The sequence below is a fragment of the Anser anser genome, assembly GCF_964211835.1.
Source record: "Anser anser genome assembly, chromosome: 14".
In the NCBI taxonomy this organism is placed as follows: Eukaryota; Metazoa; Chordata; class Aves; order Anseriformes; family Anatidae; genus Anser; species Anser anser.
The window spans coordinates 11,338,049-11,361,808 of NC_139735.1; the positions used below are offsets into that span (position 1 = coordinate 11,338,049).

The following is a 23,760-nucleotide window of genomic DNA, read 5'->3' on the forward strand; positions in this document are numbered from 1 at the left end:
GAAGTAATTTTATGCCAAAAAATGGCCTCATTTGGCCTGAGCTGTAAGATCTGGATGAAAGATATGGCTTGATTTTACAAAAGTCACAGTGCTAGGAGATGCTCTGATCAGCCATACTGACTCTGCAGGAGTATGGAAACCCAAGCACAAAATTAAGGAACTTAGCACATTTTGCAAGAGGCAGTTTGGTGAGGGACATTTCCGTGCAGAAAGTGGGGATTTTCAGAATCTGGGTAAGTTTTGCCTCCCTAAATTCTCTGTATTTGACCTGACTCTGCTGTCATGAGTCTGGTCAGGCGTATTGCATTGGGCTTGAAACAACGTGCCTCTGAAACTCTGCTCTAAATGGGTAACTTTTCCAAGAAGACGTATCCTAAAGGGAGTCTTCTGAGTTGATAATGTATTTCTTGCTGCCACCTACTGAAATGTTCCCAGTTAGCTTTCTTTTGTAGTAAACGTCAGGCTAGGGTGCAGAAGTTCACTGGAACAATCTGTCACTTCCCATTTGTGGAAAGCACGTGTCTTCACCTCTAATTAATACGCTGTCATGTGGCTGACATGACAGTTAATGTGAAGCATGCTCCAACATGGGCTGGGGCTTTGGTACAGAGAGACTGCTCTGCAGGTGTGTTCTCCTGCCCGTTACTTTGCCCCATCGTCTCTCGAAGGGTTGCCTCCTTAGTACCATGTCTGGAAAGTAGTGAATGCTTTTCCAAACTAGTTTTTTTCAGAGTATGTTCCTCATTGTCTCAAAGCACTATAATAATGATGTTGGAAGCCCTTCTGGTAGTGCTGTAGGTAGGATCAGTACATGATGAAGGCAGATTTGCACCAGCAGTTCTTTAGGCAGGAGCTCCTAAAGATCCTCCGGAGTTGGCAGGTACACTTGTTATGCTAGGTCTCCTTTCTCCCTGGGACAGCCTCTGCTCTCAATTGTAATCCAGATGGCTTTGAAGTGACCAAAAGTCCCCATTGCCTTCTGGAATGAGTGGCTAAGGGAAAACCCAGGGATGTGAATCATCACTTCTCCTCCTAGGTGAATGGCATCATCGTGCTTCTGTCAGCAGCTGTCATCAGAAACTAGCTGTACTCCCTTCCTATTGCAGTTCGCTCTTGAGCAAACTGTAGGCAACTTCCTGAGAGCAATAACCGTGCTTGGAAAGTCTTGAAGAGTATCTAAATATTTGGTGGTTGCTGTAGTGTGTAATTCCCAATGTGTACATGTGCTGCGCTGGGTGAGGAGCGGTGCTGGGTGGACCCAGCAGGGCGTGGGACTCACCCACCCAGCCCTGTCAGTGGTGCCCACTGGATGGTAGTTTCTCCCAAAGCAGGAATAGCTGGCTGCTGTTTAGCACGTCTGCCTCTTTACCATTTCTGAGTTTCAAATGGAAATGACATTAAACAAAGTGCACGTCTTAGGCACGCCATCTTCAGTGATTTGAGGCTGACCAAAATATCTGACGTGCCACAGCATGTGGTGGTGGCTCAGCGTGCTGTTCTCTGGAGGGCGATATTTGGGTGATTCCAACCATCCTAGCAGCAGCAGTGGCCCTTGAGTAAGAGAGATGTGCTGCTGCCGCTGCCTGGCCCCCCTTGTGCTGGCAGCACAGCTCTCTTCCCTCTTGGGAAGATCCCTCTACAGATGAGCATGTGCACCCAGCGCTGTCTGGGGATCTACTTATCACTTTCCCAAAGAGTGCACACACAGAGCCCTTGAGGAATGCCAAAAATGACCTGGGTTAACTTTGGGAGATACAGAAACTTTAGGCTAGCAGGTTTACTGAGACTGTCACAAGATGAGTTATATCAAGGCTCCTATTTGAAGCACTGCATCATGCCTGAAGACTCTGTGGCATTCCTCCACAACAGCCTTCTGAGCACGGGAGCGGCATGCCAGCAGCTGAGCGTGCTGCTGGCCACAGGGAGGTCTTCTCTAGAAAGGAACCTGCCAACTTGTTTCATCCTCACAAGTTAGGCATTGCAGAAAAGTTTTTTTTTTTCTTTTCTTTTTTAACCTGAAATGAGGAGGCATGTTCCAATACCAGATCCTTAAATTTCCATGGAGACATTTTTGTTTGGGTTCATGCACTTCACATTTGTGTTTGCAGGCCAGGGGTGGAAACAGTTTTGTTTTTTTGTTGCTGAGGTGAAGAGAAAAAAGTAGAATTTAAAGAGCAAAAGGAATAGGAATTGAATGATAAGCCACTGTTTGAAAAAGGGAATTCACATGTGAGCGCTAGGCATTATGCAACGCGAGTAGACTTTGGCTGCTATGTATTGGTTTCTTGCTGAGAACAGAAGTGCTGTGCTGTCTTTCGGAGCTGAGCGCGCCTGCCTTGGAACACTGCACTGAATTACCCACCCCGGACAAGGCTTAGAAGGTGTGCTGGTGTGGCCAGCGCTGACAGACTCTGAAGACAGAGGTGTCTAAATCACAGCGTTGTGGGAATACATGGCCTTGATCATCTAAATCCAGTCCGTGAGGAGCTGAATAATAGCTTTTTCTTGCTGTGGAATTTGTGGATGCTGGCTCTTTAATCTGCCAGGAATGCACAGCCTGGATGTGTCATTGTGTCTCTCAACAAAGGCTTGGTTTCTTGCAGCGTGATGCAACACCAGTGGAGGTGGGAAGTTCACGCAGTGTCAGAAGGTCACCAGCTATGTCTGTTAACCAGAGCTCCTGTTGTTCTTCGGGGCTGTGACCTGCAGGTTTATTTGCATTAAATCTATTATTTCCGCAGCAGCTGCTGAGAGCAAATAGCGCAGAGCTGATCGGGGAGCGTGCTGGCAGCAGGTTACCTGTGACAGGGAGTGAAGTACGAGGGCGAGCCATGGCACTGCGTAATAGCAGCAGCAAGAATTTATGGCATCATTTTCACTTCACGCATAATCACTAGGGCATAGAGTCATTCCTCTTCTGCACATCAGTGAGAAGCACGAGCAGCAGATGAAGGTTTGGGGGTGTTGCCTTACCTAGTTTGCGACTGAGGCCGCTCAAGGTGATGCTTTCAAGAGCTTGCGCGTTGTCCCCAGGAGAGGCACAGGGGTCACCAGGCTGAGCGTGGCCCTGGGCAGCTGCCAGGAGTCACGGGGCCGCCTGTGAGCCGCGGGTGGCCTCCTTGGGGTCACAGTGGGCATCCAGTGAAGCAACTGCCCAGCAGGAGGGCTGCTGTGGATGCTAGCCAGAAGCTGCGCAGTTGTCCTCTCTTCCTTCTGTAGATTCCCCGTGAGCAGGACACGCTGTCTGACGTGGCTGTGGCAGAAGCCAGTCATATTTTTGGTTGCATCTTCCTCTGATCACTGATCTGAGAGGTAGCAGTTTTACTTTGTGTAGCTCTACTGAAAGCACGTACAGGTTACTCTGTGCTGTTCCTCCACGCTCAGAGTTTCGGAAGGCTGCAGTAGAGCCTGGAAGTGTGGAATGCTCCCGAGCCTTGGGAGGGGTGAGGTGAGCAAGGCCAGGCACGACACCCTCTGCAGTCAGGGAGCCCGAGAGCCTTAGCAGGACTTCTGAGCCACGGGTAGGCACTGGGCGGCTCAACCCTATGAGCAGCTTTGCCTGCAGGATCGATTTGCTGTGCTGCCCAAAGAAGTCTTGGCTGTAGTTCCCTGCCCTCCATCGGGGTGCCAGGTAGCCATTAGCATGGCAAACGTGGTTCCAGAAAGATTTAAGAGAAAACATTTCTTCAGGGCTTGTTTTCAGACAGATCAGCAGGCCTGTGACTTGTTTTGCTTCCAGCCACGGCAGCCCTTCCTGGCTAGGGAAGATAACTGTTGTTGGCTACAGGATTGGCGTAAAGAAATTGTTAAACTGCAGGCTTGGAGGCGTTAACTGCACTGGCTCCTTGTGAGCGTCTCTGCCAGTTAAGCAGCCTGTCCTCTAGTCTCCGTGCAGCCTAGACCTTGCTAACCTGTAGCACGGTGTCTCTCTCAGGTGTTCCAGTGCAGGTGGCAGTGCCCTTCCTGTGTGGGGAAGCAGCAGGGAAGGAGGGGGGTTGAGAGGCTGTCACCCCAAATAATGGGCGAGGTGAGAAGTGGTGAATAACAGCCCGTGGTATGGGCAAGTGCAGGTGCCAGAGTTTGTCCTGTGCTGGAGCTGTTTAGATTTCAGCGTGCATAATGAGCATGCTACGTGCTTGGAAACTTGTAACTGCAAATCGCGTTACCTTCCTACATGTGTTCAGCTGCCTTCGAGGCAGCCTTCTGCTTCAGGTCCTCGCTCCTGCAGCAAGGAGGCTTCTGGCATGCCAATGGTGGTTGCAACCTCAGGTCATTCCTCCCTGTGTGGGAGCTGCTGGAACTGGTGATCAGGGGCAGCACAGTGAAAACAAAGTGATATTATGAAACCTTGAGAACAGCGGGGAGGCAGAGGCAGGCTGGTGAGCGCAGGAACCCCGGGGGCTTTTGGTGCTATGTGAATTGCGTGCTGAGTGGGGAGCGCTTGTTGGCTGCCCTGGCTGAGTGCTTCAGCGTGGCAGAGGGGTCTCCAGAAGCTATGCCTCTTCAGCAGCACTCAAGAAGTGTATTTTCCAGTGAACCGTAGAATCACAGAATGGTTTGGGTTGGAAGGGACCTTAAAGATCATCCAATTCCAGCCTCCTGCCATGGGCAGGGACACCTTCCACTAGACCAGGTTGCTCAAAGTCCCATCCAACCTGGCTTAAACCCATGACAGTTGTGAACCAGAACTGGCAACTTCACATCTTTCTGCCATGCTCCTTTTATTTCCTCCTTAGCTCGTTTGCCACGCTTTTCTTGTAACTGCTGGTGAGGTGCCAGCTTCACTGCAGAGCGTGGTGGTGGTTGTCGCAGGCCATGGATGTAGGCTTTTCTGAGAGCAAGATGGCGTGTGTCACCTTTACTGCTGGCTTTCCAAAGCAAGTCTCCTTTCTCAATCCCACCCTGAGGCTCCGTGACTCAGGCAGTCGTGTGTCTTTCTGTTTTGGGTAACCACTTTGTCTTGCCAAAGGCACACGGGAGCTTGTAGGCTGGCTGGCTGGGTGTTTTTCTTGTGTTAGAAGGCAGTCTCTGGCTGTAATGGTGTGGGTGCAGATAAGAGCTCTGAATCTGCAGTGTGCATGTTTTGAAGCTTCTGAAGTCAGCAGCTTTCCATGCATACACCACGCAGGGCCAGTGTGCTACCGTGGCCAGGTCAGGCTCCAGACTGGTGAGCACTGGGGTTAACGTGCTGGGGAAGGAGTCTCTCAGCAGCCTTTGATTTCGTTAGGGACCAAAATTAGCAGTACAGTTCTGGCATCGCACTGGAAATGTGCTTCTAACTGCACTTGCCTTGGCACATGCAACAGAGGATTACTACTTGGAGCGCGAAATGCTTCTTCACAGTAAAATACATGCAGCTCATCAAGTGAAGAGCTACAGCCTAGCAGCCGCAGGCTGGCCCAGTGCTTTGGGTCAGATGCCTTGGGGCTGCAGGTCAACAGCAAGTTCGGAGAGTCTCGGAGGTGGGGTTTTGGGAGGCCGCAGATGGTGTTTCTTGTGCAGGCAGCAGTTACTGCCAGCCCAGCAGATCTGGCAGGACTGGAACAGCCTCAAGGATGACTTCAGAGCCGCGCCGTCAGCCCCATTACTTGGTTTTCTCAGAGCTGGTGTGACGAGGCAGAATATGTGTCAGCTGGGCTTGCTCACAGTGCTGCTCCCCGGGAAGGAGTATCAGATAGACACAGAGTTTCCTGTCTAGACCCCAGTAATTGTGGTGGGGAGGGTTTTGCATGTAAGTTCCTGCTCTTTCTCCTGTGATTACCTAAGCAGAAACCAGGCCGCAGCTTCTCAGGAAGGAACACCTTGCTCCTGCCACACGCATTGGAAAATGTCGTGATAGTCTGCCTCTCACCCTCCTTTATGTGGGCCATTGGTCCAAGTGAGAGCCAGCTGCTGTGCTGGCTCTGGCGCTGCACGCTGCCGGCCTGGAGAACAGCTTAGAAAGTTTTCAGACTCCGAACTGTGGGTGCAGCATTTCCTTTGCCTGCCCCAGCATTTCAAGACGATCTCTTGAAAAATGTCTCTTTCCTGGTGGGCATAGGTGGAGAACGGAGAGGATAAAAAGTCTGTTTTGTAGACTAATATAAAAAATGTTTTGAATACATAGAAATCAGCTCTGCAGAAGCTGCTCTCTTCCTATAGCCAGCAGGGCAAGGAGGCTGCAACTCCGGGAGCTTCCTCTGAGCGCAGACCCATGCAGCTTTTCTATGACGTGTCTCCCCTCCCAACCTTCACATTCAGTTCCCTAGATGTGAAATCCATCAACGTCTTCCAGGAGCAGCATGAGAACACAGCGGTAGTTGCAGAAGTCCTGCCCTGCTAGAGCGTCAGCACTGTGCTGGGAAGTCATTAGCAGTGGTAACCCACAAGGTGCTTCCTCTGCCACCAGTTTCCTGAAAAGCAGCTCTAAAAAGCAAGAGGGATCCCATGTGTCGGGGGACCATGGGCGAGAGAGATGAGGAGCCCTTTACCGTACCTGTGGCCTTGGCTTTTGTTAACAACCTTTACTATTTAAATAAAAGTCCTTCAGTATTTAGAAATGGGACTGGAAGGGGTGTCCTCACAGCATGGGAATTTGCCAGGTACGCAGAAGAGTCGCTGTGGGGTCAGCTGTGAGAGGATGGATGCAGAGTGATGGCAGCAGGACCCTACCATGTGCTAATGGATTTTCCTTCTGCATTATGCATCCCAGCTCTCTGTGTTCTTGCAAGAATCATTCAGGAAACTGTCAGGGGAGCATTGGCTTGGCATTTTTTGCAATCTGGCAAAAATGGGGCTCACCCCCAACCCCCCCCACCTTTGTCCACAGCCGTCAGGAGTGTGCTGTTCATCGAAGGCCAGCATGTGCTTTTGGTGGCCTCGTGTACGCTGTTTCCACACCACACCTGAGCAACAGGGTGCTGGTCTGCTTCAGCAAGGCAGTGGCTGGGGGTGAGAACCCCAGAGCAACATGTGTTTTAGCTGTTCTGTTTTCCCCCTCTGCAGTTCCCCATGCATGGCTGAGCAGTGCTGAGGACCTCCCGTGTCCCCCGTAGCTGTTCTTAGTTTTCATAGAATCATTCAGATTGGGAAAGACCGCTAAGACCATCTAGTCCAACCTTTAACCTAGTACTGACAAGTCCACCACTAAGCCATGCTACCAAGTTCTACCTCTACATGTTTCTTGAAGACCTCCAGGGATGGCGACTCAACCACTTCCCTGAGCAGCCTCTTCCAACGCCGCAAAACACTCGGAGTAAAGGAGTTTCTCCTAATATCCAACCCAAACCTCCCCAGTGCACCTTGAGGCCGTTTCCCCTCCTCTCATCACTTGGACAAGCTTTGGTGGGACTGGGAGGTCATTCCTATCATACTGGGTTCCTCTGCCCGTGTTTGTAGAGGTGATTCAGTGGAGCCTGGGACCGGATGCTCAAGGCTGAGGCTCAGCCTGCTGTAATGTAAGGATAATCCTGCCCGTGTTTATTGGTACCTTGCTCAGCCTCAAGACGGAGAGGGTCCTTGCAGAGGCAAGGACCGTCGTGCTGCGGTTGCATGGGCAGCCAGCCCTGTACCGGCATGGCCTGTGTGCAGGCAGGTGCAGCCTGTGACGCCCGGCATGTGCCTCGGCAGGTTGTTGTGCGGCCAGTCTGGAAGGCGCTGGTTGAGCCCTCCGCGAGCCCACCGCCGGGGAGCCTGCCTCAGGCTTCCCCCCAGCCCATCACCAAGCAGCCGGAGCGGTGCTTTCCCTGCGCCCAGCAGTGAAGTCCGGTAGCACATGGACGGGAATGCTTTCTGTGGGCCTGGCATCCGTGGGAGACTGTTGTGTCTGTTGTTTGGAAACCCAGAGAAAATAGTCAAGGGAGCCAACTGCAGATTTTTCCAGTCACCTAGGAGAACCCAGACTAGCAGGAAAAAATGCTGCATGTTGAATTCCTATCTTGGGATGCACAGCTTCGGTCTGCTTCCCTGCCAAGCCTGGACTAATTAAAGATGATTAAAGAAACACATTTTGTGATGATGGCAGGGAATTTCTGAACATGCGGCAGATAGAAAAGAGGGTCTGGTTTCTGAAAACACCCAGCTGGGGAAAAAGAGCCTCTTTTAACCTGAGTGTGAAAGGGTTCTAGTGTTGGTTGCTGATAGCATAAGCAGGCTCCAGCATATTAATTTATCTCTGGGCTCCAAGCATTATGGGGTGTGATTTCCTTTTCTTCATTGCTACATTTAATGTCACACACTTTGTGCAGCTCTGCTGTTGAAATAGTCCCACAACTCTGAGGGGAAGGTTTCAGAGGGAACAGAATTCAAGCTCTGTGTAAACACTGCCCAGGCAAAAAAGATTCAGTATTAACACTTCCAGGATGCCTCTGGAAATGAAAACGCCTCTCGCTCCTGGGGAAGCACGCCGTGTTGCGTGCGCCCTCAGCAGGCTGCTGGGGGCTCTGCCCTGATCGTCTCCCTGTGCTGCTGGTGCCAGGCTGGACATTAACTCTCCTCTGGGTTTCTGCCTTGCAGCAGAAGAAGTCGTACCTGGAACGAAGCGTGAAGGAAGCAGAAGATAACATCAGAGAAATGCTGATGGCCCGGAGGGCGCAGTAGCTGCGTGGTTCCCATGGGGCCACAGGCAGGCCCGTAGCACCCTCTGGGTGATGCGGGGCCGCTCTGCCGGTGCTGCTCACCACTGCCCGTCTACACGATGGCTGTTACTTGGCAGTTTTAATAAACTCTACCACAAAGCCTGTGTTAGCTCATTCTCTCTGCCTTCTGCCTCTGTGTTGCGCAGCAGCTGCCTTCCCTGCTGGAGTTTGAAGTAGATAGTAACAGGGCTTGGGGTGGGTGTCCTTGGGGGAATCCTGCTTTCCTCGCACCCCTGACACACGGGGTGCTGCTGGCTCTGGGCGTGCGAAAGCAGTCCTTGCATGGTGTGGCTGCAGTCAAGCTCATGACCTGTGGTGGAGCCGGCTGGTGGGATCAGGCTGTCACAAGCACCTCCAGGTCCAGTGCGGGTTGTCACTTGCTCTGTCTTGGTGGTGACGGGCTGTTAGCCTGGTCCCTTACTCCCCCCTCTACATGCAGGCCTGATGCAGCCTCAGCATGGCATTGAGTTCATGCAGGGTCAGTGCCGTGGTGTGCGCGATGCTCACAGGGAGCCTTCGTGGTGCCTGCCCACGAGCCTGGCCTCCCTGCTCCCCCTGCTCCTGACTGGTGCAGCCGTAAAATTGAATTGTCAGCGGTCGCTCCTCAGCTGGCAGCTTGCTGGGATTTCGGGGAGGCTGAACTGTGCTGGGCAGATGGGCACAGCCCTGCCCGCCTTACAGCCAGGTGCAGCACCATGGCCCAGGTCTGGCTGTCAGCCCTGGTGTGATAGGCACGGCGCAGTCAAATACTGTTGCTGGCACTTGGGTGTTGTGGGGAGGGGAGGACAATGAGAGCAGCTGCTGATTCAGCATCATTTCACCCTGAACTGGGGAAGTAAAAACAGCATTGGGATGGTGCACACTGCTGGCGTTTGCTGTCGGGGCTGTCCCCTCTCTGGCTGGACAGGACAGAAGTCCACCAGTATGGACAAGGCTGTGCACAAGGTGGGTCCCTTCAGCAGCTGGGCTTAGCCCATCAGCCTGCTCAGCGGCTGCTCCCGGAGCCCAGCATCTCCAGCTGCTGACATCTGGACATACAAGCCCCAGCCTTACTGCAGCTGCTGGTACAGGCTGTCGCACACGCACACCCCGCTCCCACAGTTGACCCACCAGCACTCATGTCCCTGTACGCACACAGTTACACTCACACGCAGAGCTGACCCTTTGGCGATCCACCCACCCACCCCTTACCCCAGGCCTCCTCACCTACCCACTGACTGGGCTGGGGTGCTTGGCACCAGGCACTGCGCACTCGCACACCCGCACTCCTTCCTGTTGCTGCCCCCAGTTGCACGGGACCTGTGGTCTGTCCCCAGTTTCCGCACTGTCACCCCACATGTGTATGGAAACATGGAGCAGGAGGTGCTCGCTCAAGGACTGAGAGGAATTTAATGACGGGACAGCCTGTGCTGGTGGGGTGCTGGACAAGCATGCTGACCAGCCAGTTACCTGCAAGCATCTGGCTCTTTTATCCCCTTACCTTGCTATTTTTCCACACATGATCTGCTCCAAATCACTTCCCCCCTTCCGCCTTTTGGTTGCTGCCCCCTAAACCCCCCACAGCAAGTCCTGGGCCAGCCTGAATGACTGTTGTCCCTGCATGCTGTTATGTGTTCCTCCCTCAAGCAAGCAGCTCCATAGTCTGAGATGCGATGCGTGGCACTGGGTGTCGTGCCTGGATGCTGGGGCTGCGGTGTCGCAGGAGCAGCCCTGGAGACGGGCCCAGACAAGGTGTTTGTACCCTGGTTTGGTTCCTGCCTGCCACTGGGCCCATGTGCTCTCTGGGCTTGTGGAGCTGGGCCCAATGGACACTGTGGTGGGCCTGGGAGCAGCCTGGCAGGGTGTTTGGGAGGAAGGTGCTGGTGGTGGCGGGGCTTTCTCTTGCTGTTGCCTCTCTGAGCACCTCTGTGTGTGCTCTACAGCAGCGGCACGATGCTGAAAACACCCAAGTGGGATCAGGCCTCCTAACTGCTTGAAACCAGGTCCATCACTGCTGCACCACGGAGTCAGTGCAGGCAGGAGGCTGAGAACAGACAGTGATGGGGGAAGCACACTCTCTACAGGACAGATTTATTGAAACAATCGTGACCTAGCGAAGAAAATCAACTGTTGGCTTTAATTGTTGCATATATCTTCATTTCTAGGACTAAGAAAATTTCAACTGATAAATATACATTTCATCAGAATGCCTTTGGCTGAAATACACCACGAGCACATTCTTCAAAGTTACAACAAAAGTCTTAGAAATGTTAAAAAGGGATTTCCCTTTACTAAAATAAGGAGTGCACCCCCCACCCCAACAAGGCGCTAGGACTGACAGACAGGAACTCTTGGCTGTGCAAAGCAGAGCGTTGATTACAGTAACAGAAAGGAGTCAGGAGAGGAGTGGGGAGACTGCATAGCACTCAGTAAGAGGTATGAGAGGTGGCTTCAGCAGAGTCAGGTCAGCATGTCCCAGAGGCAGCAGCAGCAGAGCGCGGTCCAGCATGCCGTCAGGCAGGCGCTCTCGCCTGAGTCATCCCGTCGCCGCTCCTCCACGACGTACACTGCAGGGACAAGAGAGCTCAGTCAGTCAGTGCCCGTCTGCACCCCGGCATTTATGGTGGGCTGCCCATGCCTGCCGGAGACCAAAGGGGCAGTTACGCATCCCCCAAGGACTGCAGCAGGGAGTTGACCCTTGAAGGGTGCCTCTACTGATGTGCAGGTGAGTACATGCAGGAGGGCACGTTCGGAGCTGCCACGATGGGTCTGACAGAGCCTCCAGCCATGGTTTCATCCCAACAGCAGCAGCAACCCACAGAGACACACTGCAGACGGACGAGTCCCCAGATAAAGCACTTCATCCCCAGATAAAGCACTACTTCCACAGTCAGGTCCCAGCTGCTGGGACTGCGCTGTGTTACGCTTTCAGCATGAGTAACTGCAGCAGATCACCAAGGACCAGGCTTTCATAACATCACCCGCAGTTACTGAGCGAGAAAACAGGCTCAGCCTGGAATGCACCTGCTTTGGGCAGGCAAGCTGCGCTCAGAGAGCAGAGCAGGAGCACTTGCTTGCCTGCACTGGGCAGCAGCAGCCTGTGCCAGTGTCCTGCAGCTGCCCTGCCACCTCTCCCTGCCCTCCAGCAGCCTGCAGCTGCACCCTCCACATCTCCTGGAGTCTGAAGACTGCTGTTTTCAGACACCTCACCTCACGCTGACTGAGACTGAGTCTTCCCTTGTGTCAGTTAATCCAAAGAGATCAAGCATCTTCACTCTGCTTCTCACTCGGTCCTATCCTGAAGCCTGTGCCTGCTGCTCCCCAGCTCGGCTCTACTTCTCTTTGAAGGAGGTGTTCGAAAGTGGACTTCACTGGGTTCCTTATAAACTGGGATGTGCGCCTAAAAGAAAGCAAGCTCTGCCCTGCAGCCGAAGCTAGAAAGTGCTGTTGTGGAGCGTGTTCCTGGGATCTGAGGACGAGGACAAGTTGTAATGAAGCAGACTGAGGTTAGTCTGATTAGCCCGAATTTGCACATTGGTGTGAAGCGCTGCACTGACGCCCCACTTCACAGCTTGCCCTGCGGTTTTTCCACTGTGAGACACGCACTTTATTGGCTGTGTCACCGTTAATGCACAGATCTGTAGGGATCAGAACGCGTGCTGTGCGGCTGGTTTATAGCCTATAAAACCTGCTCCATGGATGTCAGGTATGTAAAAAATTGGTCTTCAACTCGGCAGCTCCTGGCAAGCACCAAAGCTCATCAACCTCCTTCAAGAGGATGTCTCAAAGGCTCAAATATCTGTGCTCTGGGATGCTCCCAGATTTCCAAACCCCTGCTGGCAGACGCGGCAGGCACAGCCACGAGCCAGGCTCGTTCTCCTCAGATTGACTGTCGTGGTTGTTCCCAGCACTGCCCAAAGCTACAGGGCTGGGGACCATGTGCTACAGCTGTAGTCAGACAGGGAACGGGCTGGGGATAGTCCGACCAGGCAGCAGCTTGCATTAAAGGGCAGGGGACTGTCACCGTCCCCCAGAAACCAGCGAGCCCTGGGCCCTGGTCTCTCTGGAGAAGTGACCTTCCAAAGGGATGCAACCAAGTGTTTGGGAATAGCCACCCTGATTTATTAACTGGCAGAGGGGAGCTTTCCCCGCTGGGCTTAAAGCTGCTGCTGAATGCCACCACCAGAACAGTGTCTCCGGTGATGGAGAGGACCGACTGGCATCTGCTTGTGGTGTTAGTGAAGAGCAAACTGTGCTCCAGTGGAGGCTCAGCTCTACCACTTCTTGGAGTCCTGGCACAGAAAGGACTGAGGAGCTGGAAAACATCGCATCACTGACACCGAGCACGACCCACGGACATGCTGCTGCCGTTGCCATCAGTGGTGTAAGCACGGTGGTATCAGACGTGCTGCTCCAGGAGGAGCCAGTCCCCAGAAAAGGAGGGAAAACCAGAGAAGAAATGCCAGCATCCCGGCAGTCTCCTGTCAGGACTTCCTGGGGACAGAATAGGCTGGGAAGTCTGTCCTTGGAGGCTGCAGCAGATTGCTTGTCTGCTATCTAGACATCCAGAGGTGTTGTGAGCTTGCTTTATACCCTCTATCCTGTCTTCAGGATCCTGAAGTCCACTATCTCATGGTCACTGCATCCAAGAATCTCATAATATCCTGAGTGGGATGGCACCTATGCAGATCATTGAGTCCAAGGCTGCCTTTGATCTCCAGATACCCAACAAGTTCTTTGTTGAGTATGAGATCGAACAGAGCACCTCTTCTTGCTGGCTCCTCTGTCACTTGGAACAGACTGTTTTCAGCAGGGATCTCCAGAAACCTCCTGTAGTGCTTATGCCCTGCCGTGTTGTCCTTCCAGCAGATGCCAGGGTGGTTTACGTCCCTCGTGAGGACCACGGCTTGCAAGTGTGACACTACTCCTGTCTGTCAATAGAGGGCCTCATGTGCCTGGTTTATGTGGTCAGGTGGCCTGTAGCAAACACCCATTTTTATGTCACGTATTCCTATCTTCCCTTTAGTCCTAATCCATAAACGCTCAGTTGGCTCTTGGTGATTTCAGCTTGCTTTTAGTTCTCACTGCCCTCATCTGTTACCGATAAACGATAAATTACTTTAATCTAGCTTACTGAGTCTGTTTCACCCATGTCTGTAATTGGTGAGTAATCTCCCTGCCTTTATCTCAACCCATGAGTTTTTTTTCCCCCATCATAGTTTCTGTCCTTTTGAGGGAGGCTGAGAGCGGTGCAGTGATATGTAGCTGTCCAGTGTTGAACTGCTGCATCCCAACAAGATCACAGCCCTGCAACTGCACATGCACATCTAACTCACCTTGCTTCTTCCCCATACCTTCAGTGCACATGCACATGAGAGAGAGCACCCACCCCCCGAAGCGATGTGTTCCAGTTGCATTAACCTTCATATTACTTGTTACAGACCTGGTGATGGAGCAAGTGGCTCTGTAAGCACTGGCACCTGTTACAGCCCTTGGCAGGGATGCAGCTCTGCCAGCAGTACCTCATACATGAGTCCAGCGTGCTGCCTGCTGTCTCTGCCAGCCTCCAAAGCCAGCTCAGGGCAGATGAACAGTTTCCTTTTGGTTCCTCCTCACTGTGCTTGGCTATCACACCTGCAACTGCAGCACAATTCGAAGGCGGACATATGACCTTCCTTAGAGCTTTCTTGGGTCCATTTGTTATGGTCTACATGAGAAACAGAAGAGTCTGACCCAGGCAGATAGCTATTGCCTTGAGTAGCTGAACGTGTGGTGTTGACAACGAGAGGTCTGGGCAGGAGAAGGCTCCTGTTGTCAGCCTGATTCTCCTGGCAAGCTTCATGCTAGGAAAAAACATCCCTCCTCCTTCACTGCTTCAGTTCTCTCAAGAGCAACGGGTGGAGGATGATCTGGCTCATGCTTACACCATACTAAAATCCTGCTGTCATCATACTTCACAGCTGGCGTACAGAGTGGCAGAGCCCAGTAAAAACTCCCAAATACGTACCCTCAGCTAGAGTCTGCATCCCCCACCTCAGGGAGCCTCCCTCTCACCAGCTGGAATAACAAAGGGCAGGCAACTCCTGCCATGCAGGCACAGCCCAGCTCCAGAGGAACCCCAGACGTCTCTGGCAGAGCACCACTGCCCGTTCTGCTCTTCTCTCCTAGGCTTCCCAGCTACACGTCAGGCACGCACCTCCTGTCCCTCAGCGTGAGGCAGGAGGGAACCAGGACCTAACAGGAGCCACGCGCACAGACCAGGGCAGTGCAGGTGCCCGGGCTGCAGAGCAGAGCTGCGAGCAGCAGGGCCAGTTACGGGAGGCTGCGCAACCTCCTCCCCGCAGCCTCTGGCCAGGGCAGTGCTCCCCTGGGTGGGGAGCCCCTTGCTCAGCTGTGGGAAATGGAGAAGCTGTGCCTTGCTTTCCGGAAGAGAAGGCGGCTTTACAGAGCTGCCCATGCAGGCTTACTTTTCTTTCCTGACCGGCACTGCTGGGAGAAGCTGCGCAGCCAGACATCTGATCTCCTCACGCTCCTCAGCTGCACGGCACTCGCCCCTGCAGCAGGCGGTGCCCAGCACTGGCTCAGCTTCTGCCCTTCTGCCTGCCGTGGCACAGAGCTGCGACGAGAAGCGAGCCCTTGCGCCACACAATGCCTCCGTACAGACCCAGTCACACGGCCTGGTTCTTCAGGAAGGAGAGAGGAGGCAGTTATGTTTCAGGCTGGGAAAAGCCTTCAGGCTTCTTTTCCTGGCAAATCCAGGAGGCCTGAACAAGCAGCTAACTTTCTGGTGCCTTTGTTTCCTCTGAGAAGGGCTCTGTTACAACGAATGAAGACCAAACACTTATCAATTGATACAAGAGCCCTGTATAAAAAGAGGACGTGGTTTTTCAGCGGTGCACACTGCCTGCTGAAGGGCACACATGAAGGGCAACAGCTCCTCGCTGTTAAGGGGAAACCCCCATCACCTCCTGCCCACAGTCAGACGGGAAAGGACGCTCGGCAGCTCCTGCCATCCCTCAGAGCAAGCAGGTGAGGGTGTTTTCTCCGTGGCTGCTCACGAAACTTCTGAACTAGCTCACTGTGCTTGCAGCCTGCAGCAGCACCGGTTTCTAACTGGCTGCTAGGTGCACTTCAAGCCATCCTATTTCAGAGCCACGGACATCTGGATTGCTGCTGACAGAGCACTGCCATACCCCAAATTCAGGACCACAGTGCCCTAAGACATCCAGATTCATGCAGTAAAGGGTCTGGGAGAACACGTAGGGAAGCCCTGGGATTCCCGGCAGTATGGAGGCAGCAGGCTGACCCTGTCCTCTGAAAACATCAGCAAGAACCTAAACTTGCTACAGAGCAAAGTCCTTGCAGCTTCAGCCTGAGCAAGACCCAGGAGAAGTCTGGCACCCTCCTGTGCCCCAGAAATTCCTCTGCAGCATGTGATGCTCCCAGATCTGGTCGGTGGACACTGAGGTTACACTGGCACTGCCTCACATCTCCTCAGCTGGCTGCTGGAAGACAAGAAGCTGAGAAACCGCTCTTTGCTGGAGCAGCGGAAGGACTCACTTCCCATGCTCAGATACGGCACCGTCCGCTCGGATGAGCGGGGAAGCAGCACTCTACCTCTCCCACCAGCCTGTGTTCCCAGTGCAGTGACTGCCGCTACTTTCCCGATTTAAAGATGCTGATTTCAGACTCCAGAGCTGCTACCTGAAGTTAGGTATAGCTTAGTCTGTACACATTTGCTAACTGCCCAAGAAAAAAGCAGGAAGAACAGGTAATACAGTTCGGGAATGAAGAAAGCTGTATCTTCAGGCACAGCCAAAGCACCGTTCTGGGAAGAGCTCTCAGACCGCTGCCTGTCATGGTGTTGTAGCTCAGCAATAAACTACCAAAGAGCAATGGTAGAGAGCATGCAAAAGGCATGAGTTGTCAAATGATACACTGACACTAATGCAATCCTTGCAGGACTAATAAGTCTTCCATTTTACCACACAAACCAATAAAGGATTTTGTGGGTTTGCTGATAACTCAAAGATCCGTAAAATCAAGTTTAACTACATGATCTACTGGAAGACTGCGCTGCATAACCATCCACACCTTAAAGCAGAGCTGAAGCATGACGCCCTGTGCAATTTCTAGAAACCTGTCTATGGCTGCAGGCATACAAGAAGAGTTTGCCTAAAGTATTTATGATTAATCCATTAAAGATTTTAAACTACAGCTAAGCGATGAGGACATACTGACGAAGCATATTTGAAGTACGTATCAAGTACTGTTATGAAACACTTGCTGAAATACTAAGTCTCAGCAGGGCAGCTCTTACACCACCAGCTCACAGGGACCGGCTCCAAACACTGCTTCAGACAAAGCAAGAATCTGGTTTGAGAGGAAATACAACTACCAGTGAAGGTTTTCAGACTTTGACAGCACCTCGGCAATATCCTAAGTAAAAACGACCTCCTCTCCTTTATACTTTGAATTTAATGATCACTTTGAAGATTCATCAGCGCTTCAGAAAGTGTGGATACAATTCATCTGACATACATGCCAGAGAAACTTTAACTACGGCTATATAGTATTAATGCTAAAAAGCTTCTCTCATCAGCCAGTTGGGTGTGCAGCTTACGCAGGAGAGGATAAGAGCAGACCGGGTGAGGGCTGGTTGACCATTCACTTGCAGCTATCAAAGTGCATAGAGTAAAAAACAGTTCAAAGGAAGGCTAGATAAACAGCCAAGCTCTCATTAAGCTAGAAACGTCCTACAGCAATTCTTTTATTTTGGACGCTAAGCAGTTGAACATCAGCTTCAAAGCACTAATACAAACACAGCGAACAACCCAAGGAAGCCAAGAGCGTGTTTTACTGCACCCTTATTCCCTCTTTCTAGTCTATGCATTAGCGCTGCTTTAAAAGCAGAAGATCCTCTGTAAACAGGGTTAAGATGTAGCATAATGAAACCCTTACCCAAACCACTGAAAGTAAGTAAGTTTAGCTGAGCGTGTTTGTGATGTCAGCCACCATCTCCCCAACTCACTGTATCCAGCAGTTTCCCAGTACTCCTGCTCAGCAGTCTTCCATTAACAGAGATCAGGTTGCCTGCTGCAGTAACTTCGACAACAAAAAAACAAACCAAACTATGTCAATCAAGGAAACGGCTGTTTTTATATGCTTCACGTCAGAAATCTGAACGGCTCCGAACAAAAGCCAGCCAGCTCGCTGCGGCACACCTTACTGGGGACTTCATTACCTCCTTTGTGCCTCTTTTTTGTCCAAGGTCAAGAACTCCAAAGATCTCCCATGACGTGCCAAAGTCTCTCCTGCTACCAGCAGGAACCCGTTAGCACTCTGGGACTGGTGATCCAATAGAGAACAGACATAAGGGTGATTATTCTCAGAGGCATTCAAGCTGTTTTTATTTTTAAAAGGCTCACACTTTGCCACTTCCACTGTTTTTTCTGAAATAGGACGGGACAAGGTATAAACTGAGCAGACCCTCCCATCTTCTAATCAGCTTTAAGGACTGCAGACCACAATGAATCATGCTTGCTCTGAGTATGGCAGCGCTCCCTGTAATCACACAGTCTGCACAGTCCAGCGCGAGTAACTCCCGCTTTGTTTTTAAAACAAATACTACAATACTTTGTTATTTCACATACATTCCGCTTTATCTTAAGCATACATATTTTGTTTCTGTTCACACCTAATTGATCTAGTGGGTGGCATCCCTGCCTGTGGCGGGGGGTTGGAACTGGATGAGCTTAAAGGTCCCTTCCACCCCGAGCCATTCTATGATTCTGTGGTACGTTAATCATTAGATCCATGAGGGAAAGGCACGAGCATTACTTTTCACACGGTTTGGTATAAACTAAAATCATGACCTTAGACTTAGCCCAGTGCTTTAATGGGTCTACAAGGATTGCTATACAGTGATAGAGGCTCTGCTAACACAACCAGACCGTGCTTTCCCAGGGCCCTCGCACAGACAGCACCGCTCCATTCAGGTGTTGACTTACACAGAGAACCCCTTGAAAAGCAGGGAGCAACAGCAGCCCGGAGCCCTCAAGAGGCCTTTGAGCCCCTCCAGACACTTTGCTGCATGCCAATGGGGCTCTGACCTTCGTCCAGCTATTTCAGGGATGACATCCATGTACACAGCAAAACCTCACTTCAAGCAAGCCATGAACTTGGCCACCTGGGGAAAAGCGAGGCACTCACGCCCAGGGATCCCGCTCAGCTGGGGCACCGGCCGGCTGCAGAGACCCTTCCTGCCTCCTGAGGCTGCAGGGCTAGGAGTGCAGGAACAGCAACGGGTCACGTCTGCTGCTTCTTTAGCTTGAGCTGCATCCCAGCACACAGCCCCACTCGGCGTGCAAACAAGTCAGATACACTCCTGGTTGCTGCGAACGAGGCAAGTCCAGGAGCATGCAAGAGGAAGCAGAAACAAGCAGGTCACCAAACAGTGCTATGCAGACTAAACTCATCCCATACTATCTAAACGGCTGCTTGCCAGAGTGACAACTGTTCAGACCACAAGTGTTCGTTAATACCATAGCTTTCTCCTCTGGGAAGAAGCGCGCGGTAGAGAATGGACCAATAACCTTTTCCCCCACGTGATTCAAGCGATTTTATCACAGGCCACTTCTGCACCAGAAGCCTTGTTTTAGCGTGTCCAGACAGCAAGTGAGAAGCCTTATTTAATAAGATGAAGATAAAAATCTTAACGAACCTGATCTCCTTCTGTGACAAAGTGACGCACTTAGTGGACGAGGGAAAGGCTGTGGATGTGATCTACCTTGACTTCAGTAAGGCTTTTCACACCGTTTCCCACAACATTCTCCTCAAGAAACTGGCTGCTCTTGGCTTGGACTGGCGTATGCTTCGTTAGGTTAAAAACTGGCTGGATGGCTGGGCCCAAAGAGTTGTGGTGAATGGAGTTAAATCCAGTTGGAGGCCGGTTACTGGTGGAGTCCCCCAGGGGTCAGTGCTGGGGCCGGTCCTCTTCAATATCTTTATCGATGATCTGGATGAGGGGATCGAGCGCACCCTCAGTAAGTTTGCAGATGACACCAAGTTAGGTGTGTGTGTCGATCTGCTCGAGGGCAGGAAGGCTCTGCAGGATGATCTGGATAGGCTGGACCGATGAGCTGAGGCCAGCTGTATGAAGTTCAACAAGGCCAAGTGCCGGGTCCTGCACCTGGGGCACAACAACCCCAAGCAGTGCTAAAGGCTGGGAGATGAGTGGCTGGAAAGCTGCCTGGCAGAGAAGGACCTGGGAGTATTGGCTGATAGTCGGCTGAATATGAGCCAGCAGTGTGCTCAGGTGGCCAAGAAGGCCAACAGCATCCTGGCCTGTATAAGAAGCAGTGTGGCCAGCAGGGCTAGGGAGGTGATTGTCCCCCTGTACTCAGCTCTGGGGAGGCCGCACCTCGAGTACTGTGTTCGGTTTTGGGCCCCTTGCTACAGGAAGGACATAGACGTGCTCGAGAGAGTCCAGAGAAGGGCGACCAAGCTGGTGAGGGGTCTGGAGAACAAGTCTTACGAGGAGCGGCTGAGGGAGCTGGGGTTGTTCAGCCTGGAGAAGAGGAGGCTCAGGGGGCAACCTTATTGCTCTCTACAGGTACCTTAAAGGAGGCTGCAGCGAGGTGGGGGTTGGTCTATTCTCCCACGTGCCTGGTGACAGGATGAGGGGGAATGGGCTAAAGTTGTGCCAGGGGAGGTTTAGGTTGGATATTAGAAAAAACTTCCTTTACTGAAAGGGTTGTTAGGCATTGGAATGGGCTGCCCAAGGAAGTGGTTGAGTCACCATCCCTGGAGGTCTTTAAAAGACGTTTAGATGTAGCCCTTAGTGATATGGTTTAGTGGAGGACTTGTTAGTGTTAGGGCAGAGGTTGGACTCAGTGATCTTGGAGGTCTCTTCCAACCTAGACGATTCTGGGATTTAATACTGTACAACACTATTTTAATAATCATTTCATACAGGTTTAAGTGCTGCCTGCAGCAGATTGCTAAGATAAGTCAGTCTGTGCATCTCGTTATACCTTCAAAACTTTCTTACCTAAGTTTTCTCTAAGTCTTTCCATTTGGGATGGAGTCCAGAGAAGAGAAAGTTAGCACAAGGGTGTTAGCAGCAGTCAAGGGATGCAGAGGTGACAGTGACCAGAAATCCAGCGTTTCTGAGGCATGCTTTGGGATGTGCACTCCAGGGACACAGACCCAGCACCACGAAAGGAAGGATGACCCAATTAGACCTCCCTAGACTGCAGCATATCTTGTCGTACATCCCATGCTAGCAGCAAGCATGGAAAAAAGGGGCTGCACTACCGGGGAACGTGTACTTCAGCTAAAACTTTCCCATTAGCTGCCAACAGGGCTCTTCTCCACACCACGCCTCCTTCCATGCCCACAAGACCTCCTGGGCAGAGCTAGGGCACAGGGGCACCTGGCAGCTCCCTTGGCAAGAAAAAATTCCTTCTCTCTGTGGACACATCTTAGCAGCTTCATACCTGTGAAATTATATTCCCCAGTCCTCCAGCTCTGTCCTGACCAGAGGTTTTCACAGTACAAATACTCTACCTACACAGTATTCAAATTCCAGGAAAAGCCTTAGCGGACTCATAAAACAGACACCTGCCAGAGCCAGGTGGAAATACAACAGTGAACTCCCGAGCAAAAAAACCTACAAAGCTGCAAAACACTCAGAGTTTCACGATCCCCAGCTACAAACATGAACAGCTCTACTCCCAGAGCTACCTGAGACAAAATCAATTATTGTGCAGGACAACAGCCAGTGAGCACAGCCAGTTTCACTTGCAAGTCCCCTACACCACCCAAGAGCTGCCGCTGCTGCAGCCCAGGCTGCAGCCTGCACTCGAGCAGAAGGTACTACCTGCAGTTTCCCACACTAGCATCACTGTCCAGTGGCTGCACAACCTCATCCACCAGGGTGGTGAAGTCCCACCTTTCAGTTCCCACAAATCCAAGAAGCCCTTGCGGTCACCCTGGAGAGCTCTTTCAGTTTTCAGGGAGCTGACCAGGCAAGACATTTCAGGAAAGCGACCGCAGAGGCACGCCAAGCAAGCACTTTCAAGAGCCAATGCTGCATCGGCTGCATTTAGCACAATGGTGAGGTTTCTTTCTCACAGACTGCGCGTGCAGAGCACAGGGTGCCTCTGACCACAAGCCCTGCAGAAGATTTTGTTGCAGCTGAGCTCTGGGATGGGGAAGAGGCGAGCTTCCTCACCTGAACACACAGGGATCACATGGAGCTGTCATTCAGAGATTGAGACAACACAGGAGGCCTGTGGAAATGACACTAACCAGCATTTATGGAGTGCAGATGTGCTCACGAAGAACTCAATGTCTCTGAGAAGAAGGGCTACAGGCACTTCTTAGGAGGAAATCATACCTCATACAGCAGGTAGTTGGGCTCTTCTAGGGTAAAGCAGGTACCAGTCAGCTCTCTGAAGCACTAGAGATGCTGCCACACAGGTTAGAAAGCATTCAGGAGATAATGTCATGTGAGAAGTCAGCTTCTCCCCCGTTCAAGGGTACAGTAATTCAGGGCTTCAGATCCTTCAATTTTCTTCCATACTGCAACAAATACTGATGCAGAGACATCTCCCAAACCTACAGAACTTGAGAACTTCCTCTAACATTTGTTTTCCCAAGAAAATCCTAATTTAGTCATAAAGCAAGGATCAATCTTCCACCAAGTCAACTGCAAAGATAAGAACAGCACACTCCTCAGCTTGAGCCAGGGTTTTAAGTGAAAATCATCCTTAGTTCCACATTTAAACATGTCCTGGCTTGGAGGGTTTTATGCAGCACAAACTTGGTCTCACAAGGTTTTTTAAAGAGTGTTTTGGGTGACAGACAGGAGGGAAAAGTCCAGTTTTAAAGCAAACTGAACATGTCACAATGAACAGTTGCTCAAGGTGACAAGAATGCCCCTGAGCAGTCCCTTCAGGGCTGGAGCACCACGGTCTGTGCAGCTCCTTGCCCTACACCACCTGCTGCTTGCCCGGGGTAGGTGCCCAGCTAACAGAGGCTGTCCAGAGTGGCAGCCTCTTTCAATCCAGTCAGCTATGGGCCAGACTCTTCAGGGTTCAGCCAGTTTTTACGAAGCATGTTTTCAGAAAAAGGGCCTGAATTTGGAAATCCTTTCCCTTGCATTGAATTTTTCTCAGATTACCTTCTTAGGATTGAAAAGCAGGTAAGGCCAGAACACCTCAAACATCAGCGCCAGGACAGTGTTGTCTGTCCGCAAGCAGCCCACGCTGTTTGTGTAGCCAGCTGGCATGAGCCAGGGACAAAAAGAGGCATTACACAGCAGGTCTGGGGAAAAGACAACACCAGGTTAAACAAGCACTGCATCATGAGAAGCAGGTAAGGGCACACCTGCCAACTTAGTTGTGATGCCTGACAACTTTTTGCCAGGATCCCATCTGTCTGGAGTTGCAGGTGCAGAAGGTACAAGAACAGTTAAACTAAATGCTACGGTAGGCTGCTTGGAAAGGTTCAACAGGCAAAGAGAAAGCCTGAGGGAATTGCTACGTGCTGCCTTCCAAGTAAACTTCTACTGTGGAAGGCTGAACTCAACTTGGTTCGAGAACTGAAGGGTTAATCACTGAAAGGCACCTAGAAGTCTAACAAGAGCGATTACGATCCCCTCCTTCCCACAGTGAGAGCCACAAAGAGGAAAAATCCATGCCTCTAGCAGAAGGCAGCGTCTCTGCAGCAGGGTGACCTGTTTATTCTTGCAGCTGGCCAAACATTAGGAGGCAGGCATCATCACCGTGACTACTGCTCTTATCACAGCAAGCTGTGCTACCAGTGGCCAACTTGCAGAAATAAGATTTCCACCCTTGCGCACAATAGGTCAAATGCAATACCGAGCTCTGTTTGCCATCAGCTGGAACGGCTGCTGACAGAGCCTGGTTCCCTTTAGCACAGAATCACACAGCCTTATCTATTATGTTACATATCAATGGAGGGGAAAAAAAAAAAAAGATCAAAGCTGTGCAAACTGCTAACATCAAATAGTTTTTTCAAAATTACGTATGAAGAATGTCACTTCGTACTTCGGCCCATTCCACTTCTTACAGTACGTTATCAATAGCAGTGTTACATTTCACCTCTATTTTATGGTGACAAGGAAGTACCTGATGAC

The 23,760-nt window shown here is 51.5% G+C and overlaps 2 protein-coding genes across 2 annotated transcripts in view; one reads left to right on the forward strand and one right to left on the reverse strand.

Annotated features, from left to right (window-relative positions):
• The window catches only part of PFDN1 (prefoldin subunit 1), a 31,817-nt gene extending 23,103 nt beyond the window's left edge, over positions 1-8,714 (forward strand). Inside the window, exon 4 of the mRNA XM_083799129.1 lies at positions 8,494-8,714. Coding sequence (XP_083655255.1) covers positions 8,494-8,577 — 84 coding nt within the window. The 3' untranslated portion in view covers positions 8,578-8,714. The remainder of the gene's footprint in view (positions 1-8,493) is intronic.
• A 1,955-nt stretch (positions 8,715-10,669) lies between these two features.
• The window catches only part of CYSTM1 (cysteine rich transmembrane module containing 1), a 28,528-nt gene continuing 15,437 nt past the window's right edge, over positions 10,670-23,760 (reverse strand). Inside the window, exon 3 of the mRNA XM_083799131.1 lies at positions 10,670-11,161. Coding sequence (XP_083655257.1) covers positions 11,055-11,161 — 107 coding nt within the window. The 3' untranslated portion in view covers positions 10,670-11,054. The remainder of the gene's footprint in view (positions 11,162-23,760) is intronic.